Raw genomic sequence first — 18,370 nt, 5'->3', positions numbered from 1 at the left:
ATTCAAATTTCCACAGTTGCCCCCAGAGTGTTCTATATAGTGTTTTGTTCCTCTCTCTCATCTAGGAGCTAATCAAGAATTGAGATTTTTACTTGGTTGTCATAGGCCTTTTGTTTAACTAACTACTATTAAAATAGAAGACTGCCAAGTTAGATCTCTGGATCAAACTGTTTCCTGAAGCAGACTGAAATATCTGCTAAACATAATTATTTGGATGTCCCACTAGCAACTCCAGAATAGCATGTCCACAGTGAGCTCAATATTTTCTGCTCTTGAGTTACTTTTCTTCCTATACGCCCAACTTAGTGCATGGTATCATTCAAGCGTTGCCTAAACCAGAAGCCTCTGAGTTATCTTAATCTCCTCCCTCTTTGACACAGTACATGTTCATTCCTTTGCCTTTGATTCTCTTCCTACCTTGTCTACCTGGTTCAGCCTTTAAGACCAGCCTTTAAGACCCAGACTTTAAGCTTTACTCCCTTTAGGAAGCCTTCCCTGGCCTTTCTTTTTTCTCTATGCAGAATTAGATGTGTCTCCATTGGGCTCCCTTAGTATCCTCTACACACACCTGTGCCATCAGTTATTACTTTGGGTGGTAATTATTGATTTACGTATCTGCCTTCTTAATTAGAGTGACCTCCTTATGTTGATGTGGACTTAACTCTCTTCTTTTTCTTTTTTTTTTTTTTTTTTGAGACAGAGTCTCGCTCTGTCATCCAGGCTGGAGTGCAGTGGCGCAACCTTGGCTCACTGCAAGCTCCATCTCCCGGGTTCACGTCATTCTCCTGCCTCAGCCTCCTGAGTAGCTGGGACTACAGGCACCCGCCGCCATGCTCAGCTAATTTTTTTGTATTTTTAGTAGAGATGGGTTTTCACCGTGTTAGCCAGGATGGTCTCCATCTCCTGACCTTGTGATCCGCCTGCCTCAGCCTCCCAAAGTGCTGGAATTACAGGCATGAACCACTGTGCTGGCCGGACTTAACTCTTTTCTGTACTAGGGATAGTAACAAAGTACCTGGCTTGTAAATGCTTAATAAATATTTATTAAATGGAAGAATAGGCTAATAGGCAGTCTTCTCTTTATCAATTAAAGATTTTTCAAATGACGCAGACAGTAACCCCAGGGAGAGAGGAGTTAGTGAATGTTTCTGAGTATTTACTATGTACCAGTTACTTTTCTTTGTATTTGCAAATGTTATTTCACTTAATCTCTACAACTTTTAGCTTTCAAAAGAAGAAATTAAAGTTAAGTAACTGCCCCAGATTGTAAGTAAAGATTCGAACCCAAGTCTGACTGACTGTAAAAATATGCTTCTAAGTGTTTTAAAGGCATTTAAGGCTAGACGCGGTGGTTCACGCCTGTAATCCCAACATTTTCGGGGGCCAAGGCAGGCAGATCACTTGAGGTCAGGAGTTCAAGACCAGCCTGGTCAACATGGTGAAACCCCGTACTCTACTAAAAAATACAAAAATTGGCCAGGCATGGTGGCGGATGCCTGTAATCCCAGATACTTGGGAGGCTGAAGCAGGAGAATTGCATGAACATGGGAAGCAGAGGTTGCAGTGAGCCAAGATCGTGCCACTGCACTCCAGCCTGGGTGATAGAACAAGACTCTGTCTCAAAATAAACAAAGGCTGGGCGTGGTGGCTGACGCCTGTAATCTCAGCACTTTGGGAGGCTGAGGCGGGCAGATCACAAGGTCAGGAGATCGAGACCATCCTGGCTAACACAGTGAAACCCCATCTCTACTAAAAATACAAAAAAAGCTTAGCCAAGCATGGTGGCACGCCCCTGTAATCCCAACTACTTGGGAGTCTGAGGCAGGAGAATCACTTGAACCTGGGAGGCGGAGGTTGCAGTGAGCCAAGATTGCACCGCTGCGCTCCAGCCTGGGTGACAGCAATACTCCATCTCATAAATTTAAAAAAAAAAAAAAAAAAAAAAAGAAGGAAAAGAGAAAAAGGGTGATTAAGAGAGTTAGAAAGTCAAAATTTAGAGAAAAAATACAGTATCCAATTGTAGGACAGTAACTTATAGTATATCCCCACAATTAAAGGTTATATAATCATTACAAATTGTGTGGTTGAGGAATATTTACTGTCTTGGGAAAGTGTTTATGATGTAATGTGAAGTACTAAAAAGTAGTATATGAAAGTATCAATCTATTTTTTAAAAGTGTATCTACATACACAGAAAAGACTGGAAGGAAATACATGAAACGGTTAGAAGTAATTTTCCCAGAGTTGTAGCATTTATAGGTTATATTAATTTCTTTTTTGTATAGGCTGTATTTTCCAGATTCTTTACAATGAACATGAACTTTTATAATCAGAAAAAAGGTCATTTAAAAACTAAAGGACTAAAGAAAAAATAATCAAGCAGAACTTATTTAAGGTTTTAGAATTATTACACTGGAAAGGTTTCATGTTGACCTTCCTTGTCTCTGGGGTGCAACAGGCCTGAGCATCCCAGACAGATGAGTGGTTCCTATTTTAAGATCTTCTCACTAGGATAAGCCAGCTCTCCTCTGCCTTACAGTCTGTTCTGTTGCCCAATAACCAATGCAAAAGGAATTTTCCCTTTATACTATTTTATGAAGAAATGATAATGAGATACTCTTCTATGTCTTGTAGAAATTTTCATCGTATAAAGAGATTTTTTTCTCGCTAATATAAGAAAAGGGCCAAATTAATGCTCCTGCCTGGAAGAGAAAAAAAATGTAATGCTCCTGTCTGGACTTTATGTTTTACTGTATAAAAACATTGAAAGAAGTTGATAATGTAGATATTTAAGAAGAACCAGAAAGGAATAGGAAAGCATGAGTTGTTACCTGTCTCCATTAGTTTTCTTTGCAGAGACATTCTATGCATGAGGTATCTGTTTTTCCTCTGGGTGGCTGTTTTTCTAGCATAGCATGCAAGACTGATTAGTCTTAATTTTTCTTATTGGGATTTAGCACACTCTAGTGGATAGTAGCTTTTCAGTTTTCACAGTTTTTTAGAAAATCGTATCAAATTACTTTATTGGACAATTCGGTGATATACTTACTAGTAGTAAAGTTTGTCAGTATTTGAGTCAAGTAATGACCCTAGTGAGCCAGAGTAACTTTGTCAGCCACTGGGGCGTTGTACATTTGTACGTGATTTTTTTAGTAGTAGGATGAGAGGCTTTTAACAGTATGTCAGAACTTTTCCCCAGTGGTTTTCCTCTTTTGAGTGGAATGAAATTGATGAGGGTGGCCAAAATGTAGAGGAACACTTGTACCTCTACCTCACACTCTTTAGGCCTTAGAATGTGCTTTATGTTTTCATTTTAGGACTCTTGAGAATTTTTATATACCAGTGTGTGACAATTTTGACTGTGTGTAAACATTGTTATAGCCTATCTTGATGGATTGTTTCTAGAAATGGGCTCCCACCAGAAACAAAAATAATCTTTTATTTTGCTTTTGCAGAGTGATGGTGATGATTTTAATTACATCATTGCATTTTTCCTTGGAACAGCAGCCTGCCTTTACCAGGTAGGTTTTCTTCCATTTTAAAGAAACACTTTCCATTATTGTTTATTTCAGGTATCAATTCTAATAATTGATTGTGCATTTTAAATAAATTATTAAAACTCTGAGTTCTTTGCTTCTCTTTTAATTTGAGCCTCTTTTAACTTTGTGACCTACCTCTCCATTTTGAGTGGACATAGATCCCAGTGAACCTGATGTTAACCTTTTTCCTGTGCTGAGGCTTCAGTGGTGGTATGTCATCTGCCTGTGGTAGTAAAGACCACTCCTAGGCTGGGTGTGGTGACTCATGCCTGTAATCCCAGTACTTTGGGAGGCCGAGCTGGGCAGATCACTTGAGGTCAGGAGTTCAAGGCCAGCTGGCCAACACGGTAAAACCTTGCCTCTACTCCTCTACTAAAAATACAAAAATTAGCCAGGCGTGGTGATGCATGCCTGTAGTCCCAGCTACTTGGGAGGCTGAGACAGGAGAATTGCTTGAACCCAGGAGGCGGAGGTTGCAGTGAGCCGAGATCACGCCGCTGCACTCCAGTCTGGGCAACAGAGCAAGGCTACATCTCAAAAAAAAAAGAAGAAAAAAAAAAGACCACCAGATTTTCTGATGTTTGATCATTCAGCTTCCAGGTTCTGCTTATACTCTAGGCTGAGGATTTTGTATTTGGGGGGAAGTTTTTGAATAGAGAGTGGCACAGCAAAAGCAGGATTTTCTGATTCAATTTAGCAGTAATGAATAGAATGGACTATAAGAGCAGAGAGACTGGAAGCAAGGAAATGGTTTGAAATTATTACTACAGGTAGAAAGTAATGCAAGCTAACATATCGTAATGGCAGTGAGGATAGAAAAAAATAGACATTCAGAAGGAAAACTCACTGGGACTTGAAGACTATGAAACTTAAGGAGGGAAGAGATTTTGCACCTGGGTGACATGGAGACTGATAGTCAAATTTCCAAGGCCAGAGGAGGCACACATTTGTAGGAAAGGAAGTTACTGGTTACCCAAATGCAAGAATGTCTTTGTTAAAACATGTTACAGCAAGCAAGGCATTTTGACCTAACTTTTTTTATAAGTGACACATTTTTGTAGCTTGAATAAAAAAAAATTAATATTAAGAGTCAGAACTGCAAATATAAGACTACCTAAAGTTCAGTGGACGTCTTTGGGGACATATTTTGAATATATGTATTTGACTTTTACATAAAGACATTAGACATTTTAGTTCCAGTGGCCCCATTTTTTAAAACTGCTTGATTTTTTTTTTTTTTTTAAACGGAGTCTGGAGTGCAGTGGCGCAATCTCGGCTCACTGCAAGCTCCGCCTCCGGGGTTCACACCATTCTCCTGCCTCACCCTCCCGAGTAGCCAGGACTACAGGCACCTGCCACCATACCCAGCTAGTTTTTTTGATTTTTAGTAGAGATGGGATTTCACCATGTTAGCCAAGATAGTCTCGATATCCTGACCTCATGATCCGCCCTCCTTGGCCTCCCAAAGTGCTAGGATTACAGGCATGAGCCACCGCGCCCAGCCAAAAAATTGCTTGATTTTCTTAACCATTTATATTACCTTCAGAAATTTTCTGTCAAATCTGACATTTAATAACGATGAATGACATTTCATGCAGGAAATGTGAAAACTTACATTTGTTAATGTCACATAGTCTTTAATTTTATGAAATATTGTATATATTTTTTTCTTTTTTTTTTTCTGAGACAGAGTCTTGCTCTGTCACCCAGGCTGGAGTGCAGTGGTGCAATCTCGGCTCACTGCAAGCTCCGCCTCCTGGGTTCACACCATTCTCCTGCCTTAGCCTCGCGAGTAGCTGGGACTACAGGCGCCCGCCACCACGCCCGGCTAATTTTTTATATTTTTAGTAGAGATGGAGTTTCACCATATTAGCCAGGATGGTCTTGGTCTCCTGACCTCATGATTTGCCCGCCTCCGCCTCCCAAAAAGTGCTGGGATTACAGGCGTGAGCCACTGCTCCCGGCTAATATCTCATTTTTTAAAGTGAGAAAACTGAGGCAGTTTCAGTACTGTTCTGAGATCACATAGTCAGAAAGCAGTAGAGTCAGGACTTAACTCTGGGTCTCTGATTTTGAGTATTGTGTTCTGTCTACTATATCATGCTGTCTCTAGGCAAAATTCCTAATTCGTGTAATTTTTATAATGTAATAAACTCAGTTTTATAACTATACACATGATCTCATTTGATTTTTATCTAAAACTGTGAGGTATTAGCTTTAATATAATTTTATAAATAATCATTCTTGTAAAATATAAGTTTTGGTTGCTTTGTCTTAAGTAATTGTAAATGCTTAGTAATAATGGCAGAACGTATTGAGCTCTTATTTTGTGTTAAGCCTTTTATATTCACTGTACCATTAAATCCTCACAAAAAGGAGGATATACCATTATATCCTCCTCACTGAGGTATAGACAGTTCTTATAGCTTATTAGTGACTTGAACCCAGATCTCTGTGACTTCAGAGCACTTGACTACCAGGCTGTAGATATGCACACCTCTGTTACATTTGCCAGAACAGCCTCAGGTAGTTTTGAGAGTTGCCTCATGGTAGAGTGGTGTCACTCAGGTGTTCTTTTACTTGAGAGAATTAAATAAATTCATGTTTTAAAAAAGAGAAGAAGAAAACTAATTTCCTTCACATTGAAAGGTATGAAACTTCCTGCTTTCTAAATATGATGAGCAGGGTGATAATAATGCTGTTTTTCCCCCCACAGTAAAACTTAAGTAATTATGTTTTACCATATAACATGCTCTGTCTCCAGTTGTCAGGATATTTTTAAATCCTCTTTAGATCATATCTGAAAAGCCATTACTACATTGTTTGTCACCTTTTTCATCAGGATGCAGGTGCTTATGGAAGCCCAAAGCTCAGCCCGATAGGATTAATCTTGATATGGAACATTTCAAATAGAGCAAAGGATCAGTGAAGAAACTAGAGACTATTCCTGTTCCTTCAGTGTTTTACTTTGAAAACTTGAAACTTTGAAAAGTTGAAAAACCAGTATACTTAGAGTCATCAATTGTTAACATCTTGCAACACCTTCTTTATCTCACTCCCTCTTTATATGTGTGTGCGCATGGCGTGTATAAACAGACCATCCCCGACTGGAACTTTTTTAACTTTATAATGATGCAAAAGTGATATGCATTCAGTAGAAGCTATGTTTCAGGTACTCACATGACCATGCTGGTTTTCAGCACACTATTCAATAAATTATAGGAGACAATGAACATATTTTAATAAAACAGGCTTTGTATTAGATGATTTTGCCCAACTGTAGGCCAAAGTTTTGAGCGTATTTAAGGTAGGCTAGGCTAAGCTATGATGTTTGGTAGGTTAATTGTATTAAATACATTTTTAACTTAGGATATTTTCAACTTATAATGACTATATCAGGATGTGACCCTATCATAAGCCAAGGAGCTTCTGTTGTTATTTGTAAAGTAAGTTTCAGACATATGTGTATGGGTAAAGTTTTTCTAATTAAACTTTTTATTTTGGGATAATTGCAGATTTACATGGCGTTGCAAGAGATATCTTATGTACTCTTTACCTGGTTTCCCCCAATGTTATCATCTTGCAAAACTATGTAAAACAGTATCACAACCAGAGTATTGGTACTGATATAGTCAAGATACAGAACATTCCTCTCCCCACAGGGATCCCTCATGGAAGCCATATCCACTTCCTTAATCTAACCCCTCCTTAATCTCTGGCAGTTACTAACAAGTTCTCCATTTCTAGAATTTTCTCATTTTAAGGACATTATATAAATGAAATTATATAGTATATAACTGGCATAGTTCAGAATGCTACAAGAAAATACCATAGATTGGGTGGCTTAAACAACAGACGTTTCTTTCTCATGGTTCTGGAATCTGGGAAGTCCAAGTTCCAGATAACTGGCAGATCACGTTCTTGCTGAGGGCCCTTTTCCTGGCTTGCAGAAGGCTGCCTTCTTAGTATATCCTCACACAGAGAAAGTGCTGAAATCTCTTCCTCCTCTTACATGGTCATTGATTCCATTATGGGGGCTCCGCCCTCATGACTTTGTCTAAACCTAATTACCTCCCAAAGGCCCCAGCTCCTAATACCATCACATTAGGGATTAAGGGCTTCAACATTTGAATTTAGAGAGGACACAAACATTTAGTCCGTAACAGTAACCTTTTGTGGTATGCATTTTGTTGTTGTTTGTTTGTTTGTTTGTTTATTTGTTTGGGGGACGGAGTCTTGCTCTGTCACCCAAGCTGGAGTGCAGTGGCCAAATCTTGGCTCACTGCAACCTCCGCCTCCTGGGTTCAAGCAGTTCTCCTGCCTCAGCATCCTGAGTAGCTGGGATTACAGGCATGTGCCACCATGCTTGGCTAATTTTTGTATTTTTAGTAGCGATGGAGTTTCACCATGTTGGTCAGGCTGGTCTTGAACTTCTGACCTCGTGATCTGCCCACCTCAGCCTCCCAAAGTGCTGGGATTACAGACATGAGCCAGATAGGCATTTTTTTCACTCAGCATAATTCTCTGGAGATTGAGCCAAGTTGTTGCATAATCAATTATTTGTTGCTTTTTATTGCTGAGTAGTATTTCATGATATGTATCAATGATTTGTTCCTTTTTTTTTTTAAAGACAGGGTCTTGCTCTGTCACCTAGGCTAGAGTGCAGTAGTGCAATCATAGCCTCACTGCAGCTTTGAACTGGGCTCAAACTCCTGAGTAGATAGGACTATAGGTGTGTGTCACCACACCCAGCTAATTCTCTATTTTTGTAGAGATGGGGTCTTGCTATGTTGCCCAGGCTGGTCTTGGACTCCTGGCCTTAAACAATCCTCCCACCTCGGCCCCTACAAAGCTCTAGGGTTACAGGTGTGAGCCACAACATCCAGCTTCATTTACTTATTGAAGGATATCTGAGTTGTTTTAAAATATTGGCTATTATAAAACTGCTATAAACATTTATGTGGAGGTTTTTGTGCGGACATAAGTCTTCACTTCTTTGGGATAAATGCCTAGGAGTACAATTGCCAGGTTATGTGGTAGTTTTATTAAGAAACTGAAAAACTGTTTTCCAGAGTAGCTGTACCATTTTACATTCCCTCCAGCAATGTGTGAGTGATCTAGTTTCTCTGCATCCTCACCAACATTTGGTATTGTCACTATTTTTTATTTTAGCCACTCTTGTGTGGTGATAGCTCATTGTGGTTTTAACTTGCATTGTTTAACATCATTAGCTAATGATGCTAAACATTGTTTCATGTGTTTTTCATTTGTATATTATCTTCAGTGAAATGTCTACATCTTTTTATTTTTTATTTTTTATTATTTTTTTTAAGACAGAGTCTCGCTCTGTCACCCAGGCTGAAGTGCAATGGCATGCTCTCGGCTCACTGCAACCTCTGCCTCCTGGGTTTAAGCGATTCTTCTGCCTTAGCCTCCTGAGTAGCTAGGATTACAGGCACCCGCCATCATGCCCAGCTAATTTTTTGTTTTTTGTTTTTTGTTTTGTAGAGATGGGGTTTCACCATGTTGACCAGGCTGGTCTTGAACTCCTAACCTCAGGTGATCCACCCACCTCGGCCTCCCAAAGTGCTAGGATTATAGGCGTGAGCCACCGTGCCCGGCCTTGCTTGTTTTCTAATTGGATTCTTTGTTTTTTCACTGTTTTTCTTAGAGTTTTTCATACAATTGACCCTTTATATTTGTGGGTTCTGCATTCGTGGATTAAACCAACCATGAATTGAAAATACTTGGAAAAATATTGCATCCATACTAAACATGTACAGACTTTTATTTTTTGTCATTCCCTAAAGAATATAGTATAATAGCATTTACATTGTATTAGGTATTATAAGTAATCTAGAGATTATTTAAAGTATACAATAGGATGTGGATAAGAGTTAAATGCAAATATTGTGCCATTTTATGTCAGAGACTTGAACATCCACAAATGTTGATATCTGAGGGAGGTCCTGAAACCTATGGATACTGGGGACAGCTATATATTCTAGATATTAATCCTTTGTCAGAAAGGAAGTGTGCAGATATCCTTTCCCAGTCTATGTTTAAAAAAAAATAGTTTCAGATCAGTCTGTATCTTGTCTTTTCATCCTCTTAACAGGGTTCTTCACAGAAAAAAGTTTTTAATTTTGATAAAGTTCAGTTGATCAATTTTTCCTTTTATTGGTCATGCTTGTGGTGGTCAAGTCTAAGAGCTCTTTGCCTAACCTAAGTTTCTCTACTATGTTTTTTCTAGACCTTTTATTACAGTTTTATATTTTACATTTGTGATCCATTTTGAGTTAATTTTTGTATGAGATGTGAGACTTAGATAGCTTAAATCAAGGTTCCTTTGTCTATATTGTTCCAGCACCGTCTATGGCAAAGGCAATTTTTTTTTCCTCCATTAAATTGCTTTTACACCTTCGTAAAAAATCAGCTGGACATACTTGTGTGAGATTATTTCTGGGTTCTGTATTTTGTTGCATTGATTTTTTTGTCTATCCTTCCACCGGTACGACAACATAGTGTTGATTACTGTAGCAGTATAATAGGTCATAAATTTTCTTAGTAGTTATAGAACTATTCAAATTATGTTTCATGTTGAGTGAATTTATGGTAGTTTGTGTTTTTTGAGGAAATGGTCCATGTTATCTAAGTTATCAAACTTATATGTTTACAGTTGGTTGTAGTATTCTCTTATTGGCCTTTTGATGTCTACAGGGTCTGTAGTGATATCCCCTGTTTCATTCCTGATAATGGTAATTTGCATGTTCTGTCTTTTAATCTTTGTCAGTCTTACTTGTTAATTTTATTGATCTTTTCAAGAGCCAGATCTTTGTTTCTTTGTTTTTTCCTGCTGTTTTTCTGGTTTCAATTTTATTGATTTCTGCTTTTATCTTTACTATTTTCTTCCATATGCCTGCTTTGCATTTATTTTGTTCTTTTTCTAGGTTCTTGAAGTAGGCGCTTATATGATTGGTTTGAGAATTTTCTTTTTTATAATGTATGCACTAACTCCTAAAGATTTCTGTCTTAGCACTTCTTTAGCTGTATTCCATAAATTTGGTATGTTTTATTTTCATTTTCTCTTAATAATTTTTAAAATTTCCTTAAGACTTCCTCTTTGACCTGTGGATTATTTAGAATTGCATCGTTTCTCTTCTAAATGTTTGAAGATTTTCTTGTTATCTTACCATTACTGATTTCTAGTTTGATTCCATTGTGATCAGAGAACACACATTGTGTGATTTCACTTCTTTTAAATTTGTTGAGGTTTCTTTTATGGCCCCAAAGTATGGTCTGTCTTGTTATATGTTCCATAGCCACTTCAACAGAATGTGTATTCTGCTGTTATTGGGTGAGTGTGTTCTGTAAATGTTTAGATCGTGTTGCTTGGTATTTTCAAGTTCTATATTCTTGCTGATTTTCTGTCTAGTGTTATACCAGTTGGCTAGAAAAGAGTATTGGATTATAGATTTTTCCATTTTGTATTTCAGTTCTATTGCTTCATGTATTTTGTAGCTATGTTGTTTTGTTCGTACACATTTAGGATTGCTGTGTCTTCTTGGTGGATGGGCCCATTTATCATTATATATGTTCCTCTCTGTCCCCGTTTATTTTCTTTGCTTTGAAATATTTTGATATTTATCTGGTATCAATATAGACACTTTTGCTTTCTTTTGATTACTGTTTATATGATATATCCTTTTCCATCCTTTACTTTTAACTTTCCTATGTTATTTAAAGAGAGTTTCTGACAGACAGCATAGAGTTGATTCATGTTTTTTAATCCACCCTGCCAATCTCTGTCTTTTCATTGCTGTACTTAAGTCATTTATAGTTAATGTAATTATGGATATGTTAGGGCTTATTTTTTGTTTTGTTTTTTTCATTTTTCTTTTTTTTTTTCTTTATTTTCCTGTGAGTTACTTTAACATTTTAAAAGAATTCCATTTCAGTTTATCTGTGGTATTTTTTAGTATATCTATTTGTGTAGCTTTTTAAATGATTGCTGTAGGCATCACGTAATACATACTTAACTCTTTATGGTCTTCTGGTGTCGACATTTTACTAGTTCAAGACACCTTATCTCCCTAGATGTGTTTTTGCTCTCCCCTATTTATAATTGGCTCAGATATTTCCTCCACATATATTTAGAACCACATCAGCCAGTGTTATAATGATTTTTGTTTTAACCATCAAACATAATTTGGAAAACTCAAGAGGAAAATGAAAGCCTATTGTATTTACCCATATTTTTGCATACCATGTCCTTTTTTCTTTCCCCACATTTTAAGATTCCATCTTATTGTTTTCTTTCTATTTAGAGAGCTTCCTCTAACCATTCTTTTATGGTAGATCTGCTAGCAACAAATTATCTTAATCTTTCATCTGATAAATGTTTTTAATTTTCCTTTTATTCCTAAAGGATATTTTTGTTGAATACAGAATTCTGAATTTGGCAGCATTTTTTTCTTTCAGCCCTTGAGAAATGTTCTACTCTTTTTCTGGCCTCTGTGGTTTCTGATGAGAATCCCACTGTCTTGTTACTGATGAGAAATGAATTATCTTATTACTGTCAAGTGAAGATGGATGTCCAGAGTCCCACGTGTTCTCCACTGATACCACAGTAAGAGGGTAGAGGAGGGATTCATTGCCATCTAGTGAGAACGAAAGTCCTGGCTTCTACCTGCTGTCTCTGAAGCCACGCTGAAGGGTTAGAACATCTGCTTCCAATGTTCTAGGCTCTCAACATTTGATGGGTGTGGGTATGGGTGGGTCACAGGTTTTTTGTGTGATGTTTGGCTAGAGCATAATAGTTACTGTTTAAAAGTTTTCTGTCTTGCTAAGGTGCTGCTTTCCTGGTCTTTTACCAGAGAGAGCAAGATCTTACTGAGTTACTGAGGGGTTTTTTTTGTTGTTGGTTGGTTGTTTTGATATGCATGCATTGGCGTTTCTAGTTGCTGGCTTCTTCAGCTCCAAGTCTGGGATATATGAAGCAAAAAAGAAAACTCAGAGAACCTACCACTGTGTCATTCTTGGATCTCAAGATCCTTTATTTGTCTGCTTTTCCTCCACAGTTCAGTCTTCTTATGCTTGTTTTACATATAATGTCCAGTGTTTTTATTTATACTTAGTGGGAGAAATAGGGAAAAGTGTGTCTGCTCCATCTTCCCAGAAACAGAAGTCCCTGAGCAGTTGTTTTTAAAGTAAGATACAGACGTGATATTTTTTACCTTAAAATACTTCATGATGTATCTTCTGAGAACACAGACATCTTTCTACATAGCCAGGACTTCATATCACGTCTAAAAATTTAACATTGATACAATGTTATCTAATATAGGATTCCTATTCAGATTATTTCAGTTGTCTCCAAAATGTTTTCTGTGGTTATATTTCCCCGATCCAGGATTATGCATTTCATTTGATTGTTGTGTAGTTTTTGGTCTGTGATACAGTCTCCCAGCCTTTTTGTTGTTGTTCTGTTTTATTTTGGTTTTGTCTTTCATAACACTGACTTTTTTAAGGGTTCAGGCAAGTACCATATAGAATGACCCATAATCTGGATTAGTCTCTGTTCCTCGTGATTAGATTAAGGTGAAATATTCTGGCAACAGTGCTATATGGGTTGAATATCTCTTGTTGCTTCAGTCAGGAAACGTGATAAGTTTAATCATTTGGTTAAGATGGTGTCTACCAGATCCCCATTGCAAAGATATCTTTTTCTTCTTTGTAATAAGTATTATGTGGGGTAGAGACCCATTATTTTAAAAAGCCCTGGAAAACCATGAATTTTATATATATATATATATATATTTTTTTTTTTTTTAATTACTGGAAAAGCTAGCTCATTTTTACAGTAGCATTCCAAGCAATAAGTATAGATAAAAACTGGAAATATAAAATCACCATTAAGCGAACACCACAGTAATCATTGTTGCAGGCAAGAATCATTAATGGATACTAAAATTAATGGGCAAAAGTATGATAAGATAAGATATTCACATAATCTCAACTCCCTGCCCCAAAGACAATAATTGCAGAGAGAATAGATACCACCTTATTAAGTGATCTAATTTAACATGTAGTAACATGTATTGCATATCACCTCTGTGGTATTCTTGCCAAAATTGTATAACCTCATTTCAATCTTGACAAAACATCAGACACACCCAAGTTGAGGGACATTCCTACAACATAACTGATTACTACTCTTCAGGACTGTCAAGGATGTGAAACTTTTTTTTGTTTAAAAAAGATAGAGGAGCTGTTACAGATTGGAATAGACATGACAACTAATGCAATACAGAATCCCAGATTAGATTCTGGACCAGAAATCTAGTGGGACAGTTGGCAAAATCTGAATAAAGTCTGTAGATTAGCTAAGAGTATTGAATCAATGTTCATCTCCTGGTTTGATGAGGATACTATGATTGCATGATGATTACATGATTACATGATGATTATACTATGATTAAATAAGAGGATAACTGGAAACAGGGTGAAGAGTATACAGGAACTATTTTTGCATCTATAAGTCTAAAATTATTTCAAAAGAAAAAGTTATTTTTTTCTATTTCTTCAATCTTATATGATGAAAATCAGTGATAAATACTTCCAATTCATTTTGCTTGGATAGCAGTCTTCTTCTTAAGTAAACAGTCCAAATTTATATAAGAACTAAACATATTTAACAGAACATTTCCACATTCTTTCTGCATTGTAACAGACACTGGAATGTCCTTCCCATTCTGAAGCCTGGATACAGTTCCCCAGAGAGACCTGGGCCTCTCTCCTTAGACTTTGTGATTCCTACACTTACCAGGTTGTGAGTTTTAGACATCTTCTAGAAAACAGTTTATTCACTCAACACATTGAGCACTTACTGTGTCCCAGGCACTGTTCTGGGCACTGGAGATAAATGAGGAAATAACAGTAAAAAATCTCACCCCTCATGAAACATAGATTCTATTGAAAGCCTATGGATGACAAACAAAATAAGCACATTTCTCAAGTATGTTTATAGTATGTTGTGGAGAAAAATAAAGCAGTAAAGGGTGAATGTGAGGATAAGCAGGGGCGGTGAGGGAGAGTACTTTCTTTACTGTTTCATCTAAAATAGCACCCACTATCATTCTTATCCTTCTCTATCCCTTTTTCCTGCTATCTCTTTTTCAAGACATAACTATTTGATATTATGTATTTAAAATACATCTATAATTTTTCTCCATTAAAATTTAATATCTATATGAGCAAGGGCTTTGTTTTACTCACAACTGAAGAACAATGTCTGACTTGTAGCAGGCCCTCAGTAAATATTTGTTGAGTGAATTCTCCCTCAAATGTTCAGTCAGATGCTGTACCTAGCATAGTTCCTTGTGTTCACTGGGGGACTAGTAAAATGTTGTGGATTTCATTAATACTCAGACTCAGGTTGTATAAGAGTCCATTTTGTAGAATAGCTTGTATGCACTTTTTGTATTTTCCTGGGTGAGAATGGAACCCCTGCAGACCCTGGGAATGCTTCTTAGTTGCCTGTCACCATGGGGAATTTGCCCAGCCTGTTTACAAGGGAATCATTCCATTGCACTTCCATTTAAAATATCATACAAAATGCTTTTCTTCTGAAAAATGAAAAACGTAAGAGGAAAAGTCTATGTCCCTTTCAAACTGTGGAACTTTCATAGCTGAATGTCTTAGATATATGCTACATTATCTTATCCCTAGATAAAAAAATAACCTTATCCATTCTTGTATTTTACTCTCTGGCCTGTTACAATTTTATATTAGAAATACCTGTTTCTTTTCCTGTAACACTAATCATCTTTCATTTTTATATTTTGAACAGTGTTATTTACTTGTCTACTACACCGGCTGGAGGAATGTCAAATCTTTTTTGACTTTTGGCTTAATATGTCTATGCAACATGTATCTCTATGAACTGCGCAACCTCTGGCAGCTTTTCTTTCATGTGACTGTGGGAGCATTTGTTACACTACAGATCTGGCTAAGGCAAGCCCAGGGCAAGGCTCCCGATTATGATGTCTGACACCATTCTTCAGATCTATTGCCTTGGCTTCAGGGAGAAAAGGAGGGAACATATCATAACTGCCACTGTGATGAAGAAGCTGTTCCCCACAAAGGAGAAGCTCTGCTTTCTTTCTCTCGAACTTTCCTTTTTTAAAATCAGCATGGTGTGCCTGTGAGCATGGAAGACCTTCTAGGAAAAGTCCTCTCAGAAGAATGCTGGCCATGAGATTATCATTCAGAGGAGAAGATTTCTCTCTTCAAGGCCGTAACAGTGGAAGAATAGTCATATGCCATTGGAAGACTTGGCCAGCCGTCCTGAATCCTTCCTGAAGAGTTCAGAAAATAGATGTGGTATTGCTCTGAGGACCAGGCAGGAGGAACTCTACAATCTGAGTTTGCCTTTGTGAGGCATTAGTATAGACCAAATAAAAAGCTGCAGAAATTGGAAAGTTTATGTTTTAAATAAATGACTGTGATAAATATCAGATTTTACATTGTTGCAATGTGCAAATATTTTCTTTGCTTTGAAATATTTTGATATTTATCTGATATCAATATAGACATCAGATTTGCACATTTATGGTACTAAGAGTTTATAAAGTCCAAGATGGTGTGAAATTGGTTCTTTTTACTTTTATATTTTTGCTTGAATCTTAACTCTGGAAATCACCTGATGTAGAAGAAGGCTGTGATGAACTCGTCTCTGGAACATCACAAGTATTGAAAATACAGTAATGGATGTTTCCTTTCTAATCCATGTTTATTGTTTCTTTTGAAATCATGTCTAAAAACTATGACTTATTAGACTATAGCTGTTGTTTCCCAAACTTCAGTCTCTTGAGTACTACTTGTATTATTTTCTTAATATTTATCTTTTATATTTTAAAGGTTTTTTAAAAAACGAATCCTGCTCCAAGTGGAAAACCAGTATCAGTTTGCCGTAAATAAAAGGTAACCACAAAATAAATAAGACGAACACAAAAAATGTTTTTCAGTTCTAGCTAGAAACCAATGCCTAGAAAGGCTCCGAATCTTAGGCTCGCGCTTTGTGGCAGTGAGGGAGATGTTACCAGCACCAGCATGAGGCACTGTCTTTGGAATAGTCAGAGGATGAAAGGAAACTGTAAAGGGAATGACGTTCTCATTGTGATTCAGCATTATTCTGTGTTGTGCACCACTTAAAGACATCTTGTTTGCCACCAGTGGCATGGGTCCTGCACTATGGAAATGCTTGACTGTACTAAGAATCAGAAGGTAGCTTTCCTAGCAACTCATTATTTTATGGCTTTGAGGAATTAAGCCCCTAGTATCTGAGATAACTTACTTGCTTTTTGATAACGTTTTAAAGATTGTTTAAGCAGTTATGAATTAATAATATAGGAAGCACAGTGTGATTCCATTAGCAAAATCTGTAACTCTCATGGTTTTGGAAGTCATCTTCATGAGTGATTTTCCTTTGTTTTTTAAAGAAAATATTTCAAACAAGGAATTCAAAGGATGCTGAAATTGGGTATCATCCAGAAAAACAGATCCCATTACATTGTAATTGTTGTTACTGGGCATATTGATTAATTAGAAGAAATAGTCCAGAGGGCAAAGTTAGTGAACTGTCTTGTTTGCGTGAACCAGTATTTGTGGATATGTCTAGAACTGTAAAAATCTTGCTTAACTAGAATGTTAGTCTGCACCCTCCTTTTAGGAGAGTGAGGTAAAAAGACAGTAAGCTTATGATATCAGGGATTCATGTAAAACAGGAAACTATAGTTTGCTCCAGTTTTCTGCTCTAACAAAAGTATACATATTCTGAGAGATACCCCAAGGCATCACAATATCCTGAATCATCAGAACACCATTGAATTGTGTTGGGCATTTTGTAGCCAGGAAAGTGAAGTGGTTCAATTTAGAAAGGTTGTCAAGCCAGGCACGGTGGCTCGCGCCTGTAATCCCAGCACATCGGGAGGCTGAGGCAGGCAGATCACTTGAGACTGGGAGTTTGAGAACTAGCCTGGCCAACATGGTGAAACCTCATCTCTACTAAAAATACAAAAAGCTGGGAACGGTGGCGCGTCCCTTTAGTCCCAGCTACTCGGGAGGCTGAGGCAGGAGAATTGCTTGAACCCAGGAGGTAGAGGTTGCAGTGAGCCAAGATCATGCCACTGCACTCCAGCCTGGCCAACAGAGCAAGACTCTGTCTCCAAAAAGAAAAAAAAAAAAAAAAGATTTTCTAAACTAATGGTTAAAACAGAGTTTTCTTGTAAATAGGGAAGTTGGAGCGTTCTGGTTAATTGAGATTTGGCTCTGTATTGACACAGCTCGCACTGGTTTGGTTTAGGAGCTACCTCCTTGTCATTGAATTGACCAGTTACAATGTTTGGTATTCAGATACATTCAGCAAGAACACTTGAAAACTCCTCACCAACTATTTTTAAAGGCTTACTTTGTTTTTGTTTTTATTTTTTCACTGGCTATTTTGAATAAGAGGATGTTTACATCTTAATGTAAAAAAATGAAAAGTATAAATGTTTTATGTATAGAAATGTTTCATTATTTGGTGCCTATATCTCCGTGTTTATATCATTTCCCTACTGTATCATGTTGCCAAAAAAAGAACTGAATTTAGAAAAAGAAATCGGTGTAAAGAAGTCCTGGCCAGGCACGGTGGTTCATGCCTGTAATCCCAGCACTTTGGAAGCTCGAGGTGGGTGGATCATGAGGTTAGGAGTTCGAGACCAGCCTGGCCGACATAGTGAAACCCCTTCTCTTCTAAAAATACCAAAAAAATAAGCTAGGCGTGGTGG

The 18,370-nt window shown here is 37.4% G+C and overlaps 1 protein-coding gene across 2 annotated transcripts in view; it reads left to right on the top strand.

Annotated features, from left to right (window-relative positions):
- Positions 1 to 16,057, top strand: part of SEC22A (SEC22 vesicle trafficking protein homolog A (S. cerevisiae)) — a 72,963-nt gene extending 56,906 nt beyond the window's left edge. For both annotated transcript variants that reach the window (XM_011971555.1, XM_011971556.1), the window contains 2 exons: positions 3,456 to 3,521; positions 15,391 to 16,057. In XM_011971555.1, the coding sequence (XP_011826945.1) occupies positions 3,456 to 3,521; positions 15,391 to 15,591 (267 nt within the window). In that variant the 3' untranslated portion in view covers positions 15,592 to 16,057. The remainder of the gene's footprint in view (positions 1 to 3,455; positions 3,522 to 15,390) is intronic.
- Positions 16,058 to 18,370: the final 2,313 nt, after the last annotated feature.

The sequence above is a fragment of the Mandrillus leucophaeus genome, unplaced genomic scaffold (genome assembly GCF_000951045.1).
Source record: "Mandrillus leucophaeus isolate KB7577 unplaced genomic scaffold, Mleu.le_1.0 Scaffold123, whole genome shotgun sequence".
Taxonomy (NCBI): Eukaryota; Metazoa; Chordata; class Mammalia; order Primates; family Cercopithecidae; genus Mandrillus; species Mandrillus leucophaeus.
Note: the sequence above shows the minus strand (reverse complement) of the source record. Positions and strands in the feature narration are given on the sequence as shown.